This window comes from Plecotus auritus, assembly GCF_963455305.1.
Source record: "Plecotus auritus genome assembly, chromosome: 7".
NCBI classification, from domain to species: Eukaryota; Metazoa; Chordata; class Mammalia; order Chiroptera; family Vespertilionidae; genus Plecotus; species Plecotus auritus.
The window spans coordinates 15,103,757-15,117,771 of NC_137774.1; the positions used below are offsets into that span (position 1 = coordinate 15,103,757).

General features: G+C 39.3%; 1 protein-coding gene across 2 annotated transcripts in view; it reads left to right on the forward strand.

Annotated features, from left to right (window-relative positions):
* Positions 1-13,642, forward strand: part of GJC1 (gap junction protein gamma 1) — a 29,162-nt gene extending 15,520 nt beyond the window's left edge. Inside the window, exons 2-3 of one of the 2 annotated variants that reach the window (XM_080682555.1) lie at positions 6,552-6,627; positions 7,447-9,063. In XM_080682555.1, coding sequence (XP_080538681.1) covers positions 7,467-8,657 — 1,191 coding nt within the window. In that variant the 5' untranslated portion in view covers positions 6,552-6,627; positions 7,447-7,466 and the 3' untranslated portion in view covers positions 8,658-9,063. Of the gene's footprint in view, positions 1-6,551; positions 6,628-7,446 lie in introns of both variants that reach the window. The other variant, XM_080682556.1, reaches the window with a different exon arrangement.
* Positions 13,643-14,015: the final 373 nt, after the last annotated feature.

Here is a 14,015-nt window from a genome sequence, read left to right on the forward strand (position 1 = left end):
TTCCACTTAAAATGTTCCACTGAAACAAAACTTCATTATAAACCCTTTAATTGATTCCTTGTCTCTGCATACAAAGCAGCCTCATTCAGAAGTGTGAGTCACTAGCACCATTCTTAGAGGATTGCTCAGCTCATGATCTGGGGGACCCAGATAGTTAATACTTCAGAATCATGGTGAGTCAATATTGAGACTCTTTAGTCCAACCATAGATTTTCTAGGATGACGTTTGGGAAATGCCTTCTTGAAAATTTGACATTTTGCTGTTGTTTGATTTCACTGCCATTACTTTGCTTATTTCCATATACATAATTTGTTGGTTGTTTTATGATTTTTTTTCTGTGTGGAGTGATTTTCCTCAAACATTAATAGAAGGGACCTTAGAAATCATCTAATCTGATATTCCCCACTTATTTCACAAATGAAAAAATGGAAATACTTACTCCTGAAGCACATGTTTAGAATCTTTTGACTCCTAGATCAGTGCTTTCTCTGTTTATTTCACAAAATTCAACGTTAGAAATCCCTTTTTAAAATATTGATTTTAGTTCATCCTTGATTTTGTTATTTAGAAAAGAAATTAAGATTTTAAAATATGGTCTACCTATTGTAGGTTTTAGGTTGGTTTTGTGTGTGTATTTAATTAGAAGAAAATTAAAATTTGGCTCTGACCCATTTGGACTTGGTTGTTGCATTTGCAAAATATTCAGAATAACGCTAATTTTGAAAATTTTAATTTCCTGATTTTAATTTAGTGAGCTTTAAAAATTGACGGGACACGCCGAAACCGGTTTGGCTCAGTGGATAGAGCGTCAGCCTGCGGACTGAAAGGTCCCGGGTTCGATTCTGGTCAAGGGCACGTACCTGGGTTGCGGGCACATCCCCAGTAGGAGGTGTGCAGGAGGCAGCTGATCAATGTTTCTCTCTCATCGATGTTTCTAACTCTCTATCCCTCTCCCTTCCTCTCTAAAAAAAAAAAAAAAAAAAAAGAAGAAAAAAAAAATAAAAATAAAAATTGACGGGACAAGTTATGGGAGTTTTTTTAGTTGTTGGTCTGAAACTCTTGAGAGGTTTTTTTTTTTTTTTTTTTTACATGAGTCTGTTAGACTTTTCCAAACATATATATGAAAGTGATATTTTTGGATTGGAAAAAATGAATCAGATAAACTGGAAAGTAAAACATTTCCCTGTAGAGTTGCTATGCTATAAAAATGTTTCAACTTCAACAGATGATTTCAGTTACCTTCTAGTCTTCTGTTGCGTAGCATATATAATTGTACATTAAATACCTCTTGAACACAACTGTTGTTTTTAGAAAGTATAAATTTCCTATAAACTACCAGATTGCTTTTTAAAAAATACATATTTTTATTGCTTTTTTTTTTTTAAAGAGAGAGGAAGAGAGATAGAAACTTTGATGAGAGATTACATACAATGGATTATTATCCAGCCTTATAAGGAAGCAAATTCTGACACATGCTGCTACAGCATGGATGAATCTTGAAAACATTATGCTAAGTTGGCTGGAAGACTGAAAGGTCTCTGGTTCAATTCAGGTCAAGAGCACCTACCTTACTGCAGGCTGAATCCCCGGCCCTGATCTAGGTCAATGCAGCAGACAACCAATCAATGTGTCTCTCACATCACTGTTTCTCTCACTCTCTCTCCTCCCATTCTCTCTAAAAATCAGTGGAAAAACATTGAGGATTAACAAAAAACAGGCAAAATTGGATGATCTTAGGCAAATTTTGTAAACTTTCTGGACCTCATGTATTCATTTTTATAATGGATCTAATTTGCTGTCACCCAGTAACTCATTTGGTTAGAACATCATCCTGATATGCCAAGGTGTTATGGGTTTGATCCCCAATCAGGACACACACACACACACACACACACACGAGTCAACCAATGAATGCATAAATAAATGGAACAACACATTGAGGTTTTTCTCTCTCTCTCCCTCTCTCCTCCCCTCCCCCTTTCCTCCCTTCCTCTAAAAAACAAAAAATAATAATAGATAAAATGGGTCTAATTATATAATCGATCTCATTAGGTAATCCAAATAATGTGCTTTACATTTAATCTTCAAAAGTCCAATGAGTTCTGTTTTACAGAAAAATGCAATAACTTTGACTTGGTTTTGTTAGGATGTAACTGATAGAAAAAGTCTTCAAATATAAAGAATTTTGGAGGGAATTAAATAATTTATTACCATGTTGATGCCAATTAATTTTTAAATTCTATTTTCTAGTGCAAGACAAGGCAGATAGTAATTTTAGTTATTTGGAAAATAGACTAAAAATAGCACAGTTGGTTTCTGTCCAATAAATGTTATATAAGCAAACATGATTTTCTTCAGTATGTGTTTTGTGTGTATGTTGAATGATGCGCTACAGTGAATTGCATGTTCTTTATTTTAAAAACCATCCTACCGCCCTGGCCCGTGTGTCTCAGCTGGTCGAGCGTTGTCAGAGCATATACCCCGGTTGCCAATTTGATCCCCAGTAGGGGGCGTGCAGGAGGCAGCTGATAGATGTTTCTCTCTCCCTCCCCCTTTCTCCTCTCTCTCTCTAAAATCAATAAAAAATTTTTTAGCCCTAGCTGGTTTTGCTCAGTGGATAGCTCATTGGCCTGCAGACTCTAGGGCAGCCGTGGGCAAACTACGGCCCGCAGGCCGGATCCGGCCCGTTCGGCTGTTCTATCCAGCCCGCGGAGCCGAAAGACCGTACCCTTTTATGTAATGATGTTTACTTTGAATTTATATTAGTTCACACAAACACTCCATTCATGCTTTTGTTCCGGCCCTCCGGTCCAGTTTAAGAACCCATTCTGGCCCTCGAGTCAAAAAGTTTGCCCACCCCTGCTCTAGGGTCTTGGGTTCAATTCTGGTCAAGGGCACAAGCCTGGGTTGTGAGCTCGATCCCCAGTAGGGGGTGTGCAGGAGGCAGCTGATCAATGATTCTCTCTCATCGCTGATGTTTCTATCTCTCTCTCTTTCCCTTCATCTCTGAAATCAATAAAAAAATATATTTTTAAAGCCTTCTTTGAAAGAAGAACTTTTCCATCTTTTAATTTATTCAAGCCTGGCCATATAGCTCAGCAGTTGAGCATTGACTCATGAACCAAGAAGTCACCAGTTTGATTCCCAGTCAGGTCATATGCCCAGGTTGCAGGCTTGATCCCCAGTAGAGATGTTTCTATCTCTCTGTCCTTCTCCCTTCCTCTCCCTAAAAAATCAATAAAAACATTAAAAATTTTTTCTTATTAAAGAAATTGACTGATGTGACTATATAAAAATAATAAAATTTGAAGGAAGACAGTAAAATGAGGTGTTTATGTTAAATGTCAAATGGTTTATGTCTTACTATATTAAGACTACATTCTGCAGATAAATGGGCAAAAGTATACTAGTAGAACTAATCCTCAAAGGGGGCAATATGGAGGATGTGTGTCCGTTGTATTAAAAACATACAAATTTCTATAGTTTTGCACCCAGTACAGTAGCATAACAGACTGCTGATGAGGTTGAGGTGAAGCTGTCATCATTTGTTGCCAGGCTAGGATGTCAAATAACAGTACAAAGCAAGAACCATGCAGGTTTACATTTCTTGGGCCTAATAATACCACTTCCTAGAATTTGTAGATAAACCCAACCAAAGCTCAAAGGATACATTCAAGAAGACATTAAGCATAAAAGTACATATAAATCAGTTGGGGCTTTCCTAAACATTTGAGTGTTTGGCACTCACTCCCCCATTTCTCACCAGCACCTGTCACATGTTCCCACACCGTTTTCCATTCATAGATGGGAGTATGGAAGTGGTTTTTATTTTTTCACGAGAGCAGTTTACAGGTTAATTGCTTGCTCTTCTCTCCCTGCTCTATAACAAGTCTGTTTGGAAGCCAGAGAAGACTATGTCCTGAATCTTGGGCTTCTGATAGCAGAGCAGAAAAGAAAAGGTTCGGTATGTAAGTGGAGCAAGAACACTAGGAGACCACACAGTTCTGCTTAGAAATGTTAATTCCAGAACCCACCAGTCTCATTCAGTTTTTACCCCCCTCTCTCTCCCACCCCCCTCCTCTCACCTCCACCATCCTATTGGAATAATATACTCTGTGATATTTAAACCATTTTCTTAATGCCTGTAAGGAGAGGAAAGGGAAGAATATCAAAGAAAAACCCACTAACTCCGCAGCAGATAGAAACTGGTGATGCTGCCACTGAGTTTAGGAAACCCATGGTTATTTTAGAAAGAAAGTTGTCCACCTCCCATTTTATGCTGGAGCTAAGTTCCTAAATACATCATTTATGCTCAAGATCTGGATAATAGGGAGCTATGGCACTTACGAACGCCATGGAAAATCAGGGTCTGAGGTTTCAGCATTTTCTAGGCCTACAGCATAACTGGTATTCAATGTGTACTTCTGGGTGTGTTTAAATAGCTGCTTTATAACTTATATAAACCTTGAAGAGCTTATCACCAATTTCTTCTTCCCTCCCCCACCCCCCAATGTTAGATTATTGCATGAGATGCTGGACTCTTTTTTTTTTTTTTTAAATCCTCACCCAAGGATATGTTTCCATTGATTTTTAGAGAAAGTGGAAGACAGATTAAAGACAGAAATATTGATGTGAGAGAAACACAATTGGTTGCCTCCTGCATGCGCCCCAACCAGGGCCAGGGCGGAGCCTGCAACCAAGGTGCATGCCCTTGAGCAGAATTGAACTTGGGATCCTTTGGTCCACAGGCCAGTGCTCTATCCACTGAGCCAAACTGGCTAAGGCCAATGCTGAACCCTTGAAATTCTTTCATAGCAATAATTATTTTAAAAGATATCTTTGTATGGATGAAAGTGTAGAGAACGAGTTTTCTAAGCAAGTAACAATTGCTCTTTCATGATCTTGGCATATTGGAACAAGTAGAATTTGTTGATTATTGATTTTTTTAGGTTCGGGGAAATGCTTTAGATGTGGTGTTTGGGGATATCTGAGTCTGAACTTGTGAGTGTGAATAATTATGGAGAAACCTAATTTGCGTCACCATTTGACGATTGCATATTACTTCCTGTTTTGTGGTTTTATAGTTTATGTATTCAGTAAGAGGAGAAGTGGTGAACTCAGTCAAATATCAGGGCTGAAAATGGGAGTTGTCCTTGAAGTCCTTGTTAGGGTCGCCAAAGGAAGTATGTACAGGCCGAGAGTGATAAAGATTTATTAGGTCATGTTGGAGACCAAATGGGCTGAGCCCCCATGGCACCAGCACCCAGGGATGGGGAGTCAGAGGTTTTAAAGGACTGTAGGCAGGCTTTTTTCGGGGAACTCTGTGGGTTCCAAATCCTGGGAAAGTCCAGAGGAGGAAGATCATGGTCTTAGCAAGTGGAATGTGGTCTAAGCAAAAGGGAATGTTGGCTGTGAAGTGGTCTAAAGGTCAGTTCCCAGGGGAGGAGGTATTGATTCAATTATTTGATCAGACCTCACAATCCTGTGATGAGATCTTTGTGTGGTCAGATTTTGTACTAAATCTTGATACTTACATGTGAGGTGCCTACACTTCTTTTTCTCTTTTTCACTGACCTTTTGAAAATTGTTCTGAGGGATTTTTTTTTCTGTATTTAACTCCCCCCAAAATATTTTTAATCTATTATGAACATATAACACCCAGGAGTTGTTTAAATTTCATTTATTAAATTAATAAATGAACAAAGTTGGCACCTAATGAATGAATCTTGGCCATAGCTATTCAAACTTGGCAGAACTTGATAAATTAGCAAAAATTTGTTTTGGATTTTTGTTTGTTTCATTTTTTGTTAATCTTCACCAGAGGATATTTTTTCTGTTGATTTTTAGAGAGGAAGGGAGAAAGGAGGGGACACACAGAGAGAAAAACATGGATGTGGGAGAGACACATCGATTGGTTGCCAATCGGGGCCAAGGATTAAACCCAAGACCATTCTGTGTGTGATGCTCTAACCACTGAGCAACGTGGGTCCGGGCTTGGGGTGTTGTTGTTGTTGACCACATTACAGGTGCAGCTGTTTGCCAGCAGTTGAATCTGTAAATCACCTTCTGTGGGACAGGAGTGTCCCAGTGACTGACAGACAGCTGTTGGGCGTTTTAACTAAACAGCTTGCTCCTAGTGGGCAGCTCAGATCCCAGTGAGAAGTATTGACTGCTCCAGGACAGAGCAGGAAGAGAGCATGCTGGTGGACTTTCGCAAGGCCTTCAGTGACCAGTTTAAAGTTGTTGAGATTTTTCTGCCTTGGTTTTTTCCTATAGGTGCCCAAGTTCTTCTACTTCAGATTTTCATGAATGACTCATCTTCCTGTCATATTTTCTTAGACTGCAATGACTTAAGACTCTTTGGGTCACTGCTATGAAGTTTATCCTACTGCATCTGTTGGGAGGAGAAAACAGTAATATTCAAACTTAAGCTTGTTTCCATCTCGTGCTGATTGATTCCTGATGATTTCTTCCTGAAAAGCACATTTTAGTGATTCATTGTTTTCTGTGGGAGGAAGCTTATGACCTCTTTTTTTCCCCCCCTTTCCAGAGGGAGTCTGGAAAAGTTGTAAGCAAGACATCATTTCTGTAAGAAAATTTTGGATAGCAGGAGTTCTGGATAAAAGGTAAAGTGTATTTAAACTTCTTTGATGATGCGGATAATCACCTATAATCTGCAGAAGTAAACTGGGAGAGGGAAGAAGAGAAGGAGAAAAGCTAGGTGTACTTAGTGTCTGGGGTAGCATTAGGAATTTTATATTATGCATTACCCTTTTTAGATGGTTTTACCAGGATTCTGGACATAGTTCTAAGAATCTCAAAATAAAACTATCCTTCAAAGTGCTGTTTTAAATGGATTTGCCTATTGATTGGATGTAATGTCCTCACGATTCAGTCTGCAGACATTTTCACCATAAACGTGATACAGACACATAATGCAGAATCCTAGCTAGGGAGCTTTCCTAGTGCCTTTCTGTCTGATATTAGTTCTTGATCATTGCCCGTTATTTGCAGCCATACCATCTTTTAAATTATTTTTAATACTTTGTCACCAGGTCTTATCATGCCTGGACCAAATAGTTTATTTCTTATCTATATTTCATAAACTTCTGAAGGCCTTATGAAATAATAGTATATGTAAAGAATCAGTATACTTTGTCTGAGAAATACATCTGAAATTATAGCTATAATTTTACCTTTTAAACCAGGGAAGATGAAAGCAAACCAGACTTTTAGGTTGGGGGCACAAACAAGTGCTCATAGTCTGAGGTGAACGTCCTACCTGAGGGTAGTAGATGAGATGCTGTTTATTTTAACAATCATTCTAGTGTGAGCCTTGAAGTTAGATTTCAAGTAGGTAGAAAAGTAGTTCCTAGAGATATCAGTAAAAGTTAAATTAAGATTTTAATACTTGCTGATTATTTTTCCTTTGGTATTTTTATCAGGGCAAACCAGTTCAATCACCATGAGTTGGAGCTTCTTGACTCGCCTGCTAGAGGAGATCCACAACCATTCCACGTTTGTGGGGAAGATCTGGCTCACGGTCTTGATTGTCTTCCGGATTGTCCTTACAGCTGTCGGAGGAGAGTCCATCTATTACGACGAGCAGAGCAAATTTGTGTGCAACACAGAGCAGCCAGGCTGCGAGAATGTCTGCTATGATGCCTTTGCACCCCTCTCCCATGTGCGCTTCTGGGTGTTCCAGATCATCTTGGTGGCGACTCCCTCAGTGATGTACCTGGGCTACGCCATTCATAAGATCGCCAAAATGGAGCATGGTGAAGCAGACAAGAAGGCTGCTCGGAGCAAGCCCTATGCCATGCGTTGGAAACAGCATCGGGCTCTGGAAGAAACAGAAGAGGACCATGAAGAGGATCCCATGATGTATCCAGAAGTGGAATTAGAAAGTGAAAAAGAAAATAAAGAGCAAAACCAACCTAAACCCAAGCATGATGGCCGACGGCGGATTCGGGAGGATGGTCTCATGAAAATCTATGTGCTGCAGTTGCTGGCCAGGACCGTGTTTGAGGTGGGTTTTCTGATAGGGCAATATTTTCTCTATGGCTTCCAAGTCCACCCATCTTATGTGTGTAGTAGAATTCCTTGCCCTCATAAGATAGACTGCTTTATTTCTAGACCAACTGAAAAGACCATCTTCCTTCTGATAATGTATGGTGTTACAGGCCTTTGCCTGTTGCTTAACATTTGGGAGATGCTTCATTTAGGCTTTGGGACAATTCGAGACTCACTAAACAGTAAAAGGAGAGAACTGGAAGACCCGGGTGTTTATAATTATCCTTTCACTTGGAATACACCATCTGCTCCCCCTGGCTATAACATCGCCGTCAAACCAGATCAAATCCAGTACACCGAACTGTCTAATGCTAAGATCGCCTACAAGCAAAACAAGGCCAACATTGCCCAGGAACAACAGTACGGCAGCCACGAGGAGCACCTCCCAGCTGACCTGGAGACTCTGCAGCGGGAGATCAGAATGGCTCAGGAACGCTTGGATCTAGCAATCCAGGCCTACCATCACCAAAACCACCCCTCTGCTCCCCGGGAGAAAAAAGCCAAAGTGGGGTCTAAAGCTGGGTCCAACAAAAGCAGTACGAGTAGCAAATCAGGGAATGGGAAGACCTCCGTCTGGATTTAATCTTGGCCGGGCTTAAAGCTTGTGCTCTTCGTAGCTTATGGTAAGCAGCGGCTCGCTGAATAATGACTTCCATTGAGTAAACATTTGGCTCTGGTTATCTTCAGGGATGCTGCTGGCTTGTGATCCAAGCTCAGGGGACTCTGAAGGCGGGGCTGGGACAGAGGAAAAAGAAGGGAAACATAGTGTTCCTGGGCACGTGTTCCAGCAGTAATACAGTTGTAGACTTTACATTTGTGTCTTCCAGATCTGGAAAAGAACATATATTTAAATCATTCTTGTTGAACAATTTTTGTATGTACAGTATTATGGAACTTTTTCTTTTTTTTAGTATGAGAACTTTTTTTTTGTACTTGTACATTGGACCACTGTAGTTATACTTTTATATTAAAGGGGGAAATCCTAAGGCAATGCCTGTTAGGCTATGTTATTACTTTCTTCAGCATATTCTACCCTGGGTTTAATGTTTTAATAGATGCTACACCTAATAAAAGTGCCTCTCGTGATGCAGGGATAACTTCAAATATATGAGGAGGAGGAGGAATCAGTTTTCAGTCTTAGAAAGTCCACAGTAGAAGCAGGTTGAGATCTCTTCTTAACTTGAGAAATCTTTGAATCTCATTCATGTGTCCAGAGTTGTATCTAGTCTTTGAAAACCTACTGGTATTTTCAAAGGAGAGACGTGATTCACTGCAGGATTCCTTTAAATATCAAGCATTGCCAGTGTATGCTTTGATGGATATATCATTTAAGTTCTTTCAAAAGGCTGATCCTCCCAGTTCTGTAGCAGTGTGGAGACTGTCAAGAGTTACTGAGATTCCTCTACCACAAAGCAAAGCCACGCCTGGAAAATGAGCCCTAATAGGGTGTTTAGTTGTGGACCTGTTTGATTTGCCTTAAGTCTCTATCCAGAAACCTGCCTCTCTCTGGTTTCTTAAGAAACCAGTGATGGATAGTTTCTTTATATGTTAACATTAGAAATACAAAAATTCCCTTGTAAGCTAAGAATACTCAAAGCTCCTTGTGCTGCATATGGTGGAAGGCCTAAATCCAAATTCCTTATTTTTTATAATTTACCATGGAACTTTTATAATTTGCATACTTCTGCCAGTGTCGTTTTCTGCCTGGAAGACCAGTCAGACCAGGGATTTTATCTGTAAATAGATCTAAAGAGCATTTCAGTATTTATTACCTACAAAAGTATTTGTAGGCATATCAATTTGTCAGTGACAAACATTAATGTTCATGTAACAGTCATACTTTGCAGTATTTTATTGCCATTTTCAACCTTGTATTATATTGGAGAGCTTTGCTCTCCTGTCAGGTTCACATCGTTTGTCTTATAGTTGGTGAGCTTCTGAGTAAGAGCTTGGTAAAGATTTAAAGGGAGGGACTTTTGCTTCACTATGGAATATTTCATTTTGGAATATTTCATTTTTCTGAACTTAGAGCTTAAAAAAAAAAGTTGAAAAGAACTGTGATGGTAGTCAGATGTCCTCTTTTCCAACAGGAAGCTGTCACAAGCCACCTCTGACTTTGAAATTTTAAAAGTGTTATTTTTTTATGTCTTAATTTTAAAACGAGAATCCTAGAACAGCATCTTTGTGCTGTTCTTTCTTTTCTTTTTTCTTTGTTGGTCTCCATTGCAGTTCTCCCACTCCTACCCCCAAACAAAAGAAACTCAGTAGAAAATTTAAGCTTATTTTCTAACCATGCATTTACTTTCATTTTGCTGCTTTTATATATATAATTTTGACTTAGAGAAGTTCCTCAGGATCTCTAAACATCTTAAGCACAAAGTAAGTTCAGGTGAGACTAAAGGGGAAATTTCGGAAAATTATACATGTATGTATCCTGGATAATTAATAGACATGCAATTTCCTTCAAACCAAATGTATAATAAGGAAATTAAAATAACTACTCTACAAAAGCAGGCAAAATGTTAAATACCGAAGCCTAGCTAAGATAAGGAACTATCAATTAATTCTTACGTTACTAGAGCTTCATAATTGAAGGACGGAAGATGCACACACTCTCATCTGTCTCTTCAGAGCCTGAAGAACAGCATGGCTTTGCCAGCAGAAAGGTTGGGGGTTTGAAAGTGATGGAGAGGGAGGGAGTCAGGCGGAAATGCCAGGCCTGACATTCGGCGCCAGAAGTATCTATTGTTCCTACAAATGGTGCCCCTAGCGTTTCATCTTGGCTTGTTCTCATGAGAATGTTACCTTTTGTGTCTGGATAATTCTTCACCTTCTTGAAGTAGGTAGAGAAATATTCACATGTGCATACACATTTAAAAATCTATTTTTATTCTATCACTAAAGTTTTAATTGGGACATGCGTTTCTCAACTCTCACTGCTTTCTTAGTATATTTCTTTCAGCCTTTGAACATAAGAGTTTGCCAAAGCCATTTCCCCCTAATGACATCTGTGAACCTACATTAAGAAAACGGCTCTGTCAGAGTCTAGGTTAATCCATTGATTTGGTCTGCATTGAATCTATAAAAATATCATTCCAGCTATTCTGGAACTTGCAGGAATTTGTATGAAAAGTGTGTCCACATTTTTTCTTGTCAGAATCATATTCCTTTGAATTGCCGTGTAAGACATGCTCGGTCATAGGATATTTGCTACTCTAGATAGAAGTTGAGTGTTTAGTTCTTCACATCTGAGAATCAGGATACAATCATGTTTATATACCTTAGCATCCTGTTGGATTTATTTAGATGTGGCGTGTCCTTTGCTGTCTTCCTTAAAATCTGTTATTCAGAGAGATTTGTAAAAGGAACAGGCTTTTTTCTTAGTTCAAATTTGAGGGGATGATTTCATAACATTTTCTCCTAAAGAAATGTTAATGTTCATTTTGTGGTTTCAAGTTTGTTAGATGACTTAGTTTTGCCTGTTTCGATATTTCATTTAAAACCACAAGTGTGTTCTCATTCAAAGTCAGTTTTTCTGGGGATTTTCCTTGATGAATGTCTAATGTCTGTAGAATTACTTTGATAAAAATGAACTTTGTCATCTAAAATGTTTCTAGAGGTCAGGACTACTAATAGTCTTTTAAAAGGACAGCTATATCTTTAAAGAAAAACATCCTTAGGTACCTTAATTATGTCATTTCTTCTCGGTATGTTATTAGGCAGTTCATTTTACTTTTCCAAGTTTCAGGAACCACTTACCTCTCAAAAGTGTTATGAAGTAGTTGGACCGCGCCTGTGGTAAAGGTATCAGAAGACCAACTATGGTTATTGGCTATTTATCTGAACTTAGAGCTTAAAAAAAAAAGTTGAAAAGAACTGTGATGGTAGTCAGATGTCCTTCAGTGCTCTTTATCACAGAATCAGTGATGGCTTAAAATATTTGCTCTAAGCCATTTATACCAAGATGGAAGTAAATGTTATTCCCTTCGTTATACCTGTGCTCTACCCTTAAGCTTATGAATATCCATCTTTATGCTTCCTGTCTCACTTGGGAGACAGTATACTTCTAAAAATAATACCTTAGTTTATGATAAATTTTTAGCCAGCCAGCTTTCAGTAGAAGGTGACTATGTTTTACTTGAACCTACTTTAAGAAATGCCTTTCTGGCCCTAACTGGTTTGGCTCAGTGGATAGAGCGTCGGCCTACGGACTCAAGGGTCCCAGGTTCGATTCCCAGGTTCGGTACCTTGGTTGTGGGCACATATCCAGTAAGGAGTGTGCAGGAGGCAGCTGATCGATGTTTCTCTCTCATCGATGTTTCTCTCTATCCCTCTCCCTTCCTCTCTCTAAAAAACCAGTAAAATAGCCCAGCCAGGTTTAGCTCAGCGGTTGAGCGTCGACCCGGGAACCAGGAACTGGGAACCGGGAGGTCACCGGTTTGATTCCCGGTCAGGGCATATGCCCGGGTTGCGGGCTCGATCCCCAGTGGAGGGCGTGCGTGAGGCAGCCAATCAATGATTCTCTTTCATCACTGATGTTTCTATCTCTCTCTCCCTCTCCCTTCCTCTCTGAAATCAATAAAAATTAAAAAATAAAAATCAATAAAATATATTTTTTTAAAAAAGAAAAAGAAACGCCTTTCTGTAAAGGAGAGGTCTTTCCTGACTGAAGAAAAGTACCTGAAGTCAAAGTTACCCAGTTGCTGGTCATTTTAATAGGAAGGTTCCCGGTTCTAGATGATCCTTATAAAATCATGTAATCTCATGAAGAGTCTTTCTACCTGAAAATAATAAAGCCCCTCGCCTATCCAGTACAGAGTTTGGAAACAAAATTGCAACTCACCGATATATCATAGGTCTGTAATAATTCACAGTCACCATCAAGTAGTAGAATCATTAGGTTGAATTGCATACTTTTCACTCATTCTGGCCACACATCATGGAGAATTTACAAGATTTCACATGTCTTTAATGCAGTTGTGTTTTGAATAATGTTAAGTCAGTTTGCGTTGTGCACATTTCATGTTAATAACCATACTTTTTAAAGAAGCAATCCATAAGATTCCAAAATCCAGGAGTTCAAACAAAAGAAAGTCCCATTCCCAAGCAAAATCTCTACAGAAAGAAAGGAAGGAAGAGTTGTGCATTTCGGGGTTGGCTTGTTGAATCAGCAAAAACATTTGGCTATATATGCTTCCAAGATTGGAAATCTTTTTCTTTATTGTACTCTCAATTGTGTTCTCTCTAATAAATCTCTTACAGAAGTCTCTACCTCAGGCACTAAGTGTTAGCTATGGTTAGGGTATTGATACTGAAAAACTTAGCTAGGACTTCCAACTTTTTAAGATAACTTAAATGTAAACAACTGTTAACCAGCAATCTCCTATCATGTGGTATGCAGTTTGGATATTGTATGAACAGCTAAGGAGTACCCATTCTAGTGCCAAAGATCACTTGTTGCTAATTTTGTTTTGTACAGTTGATGTAAAACTTCATGGTTGGGGACAGACTCTGTGCTCAGGGCCTTGTCTCTAGAAAGATTTCTGTCAGTTCCAAATACAGTTCAGAAGATTCATTTGTGGTCTGTGCATCTTTTCCCAAACTTGAAAACTCAGCTGCCAGGAAATGTCATATGGAGGATCTTACCCCATTCTTTGTATAAAATAGTACTCGAGCGCTTAATGGTTTACACAGAAAACATGATACAAAAATCTCTTCTGCTACGTCCACCTGTAAGCCGATCTCAGTGGGAATGCGTGAGCAGGAAGCTTTCCCAGTAGAGGTTTGAGCTCAAGATCTGCCTTTCTTCACAGCTGGTTAGCACTCCGCTGGGATCGCTGTGGCTGAATGGGTCTGTGTATTCGTGGCATCATGACGAGGGGAGGTGGCCTTGTGTGCGAGGTGGTCCAGGCACAGAAACACACCCTGTCTCTGGCTCCCT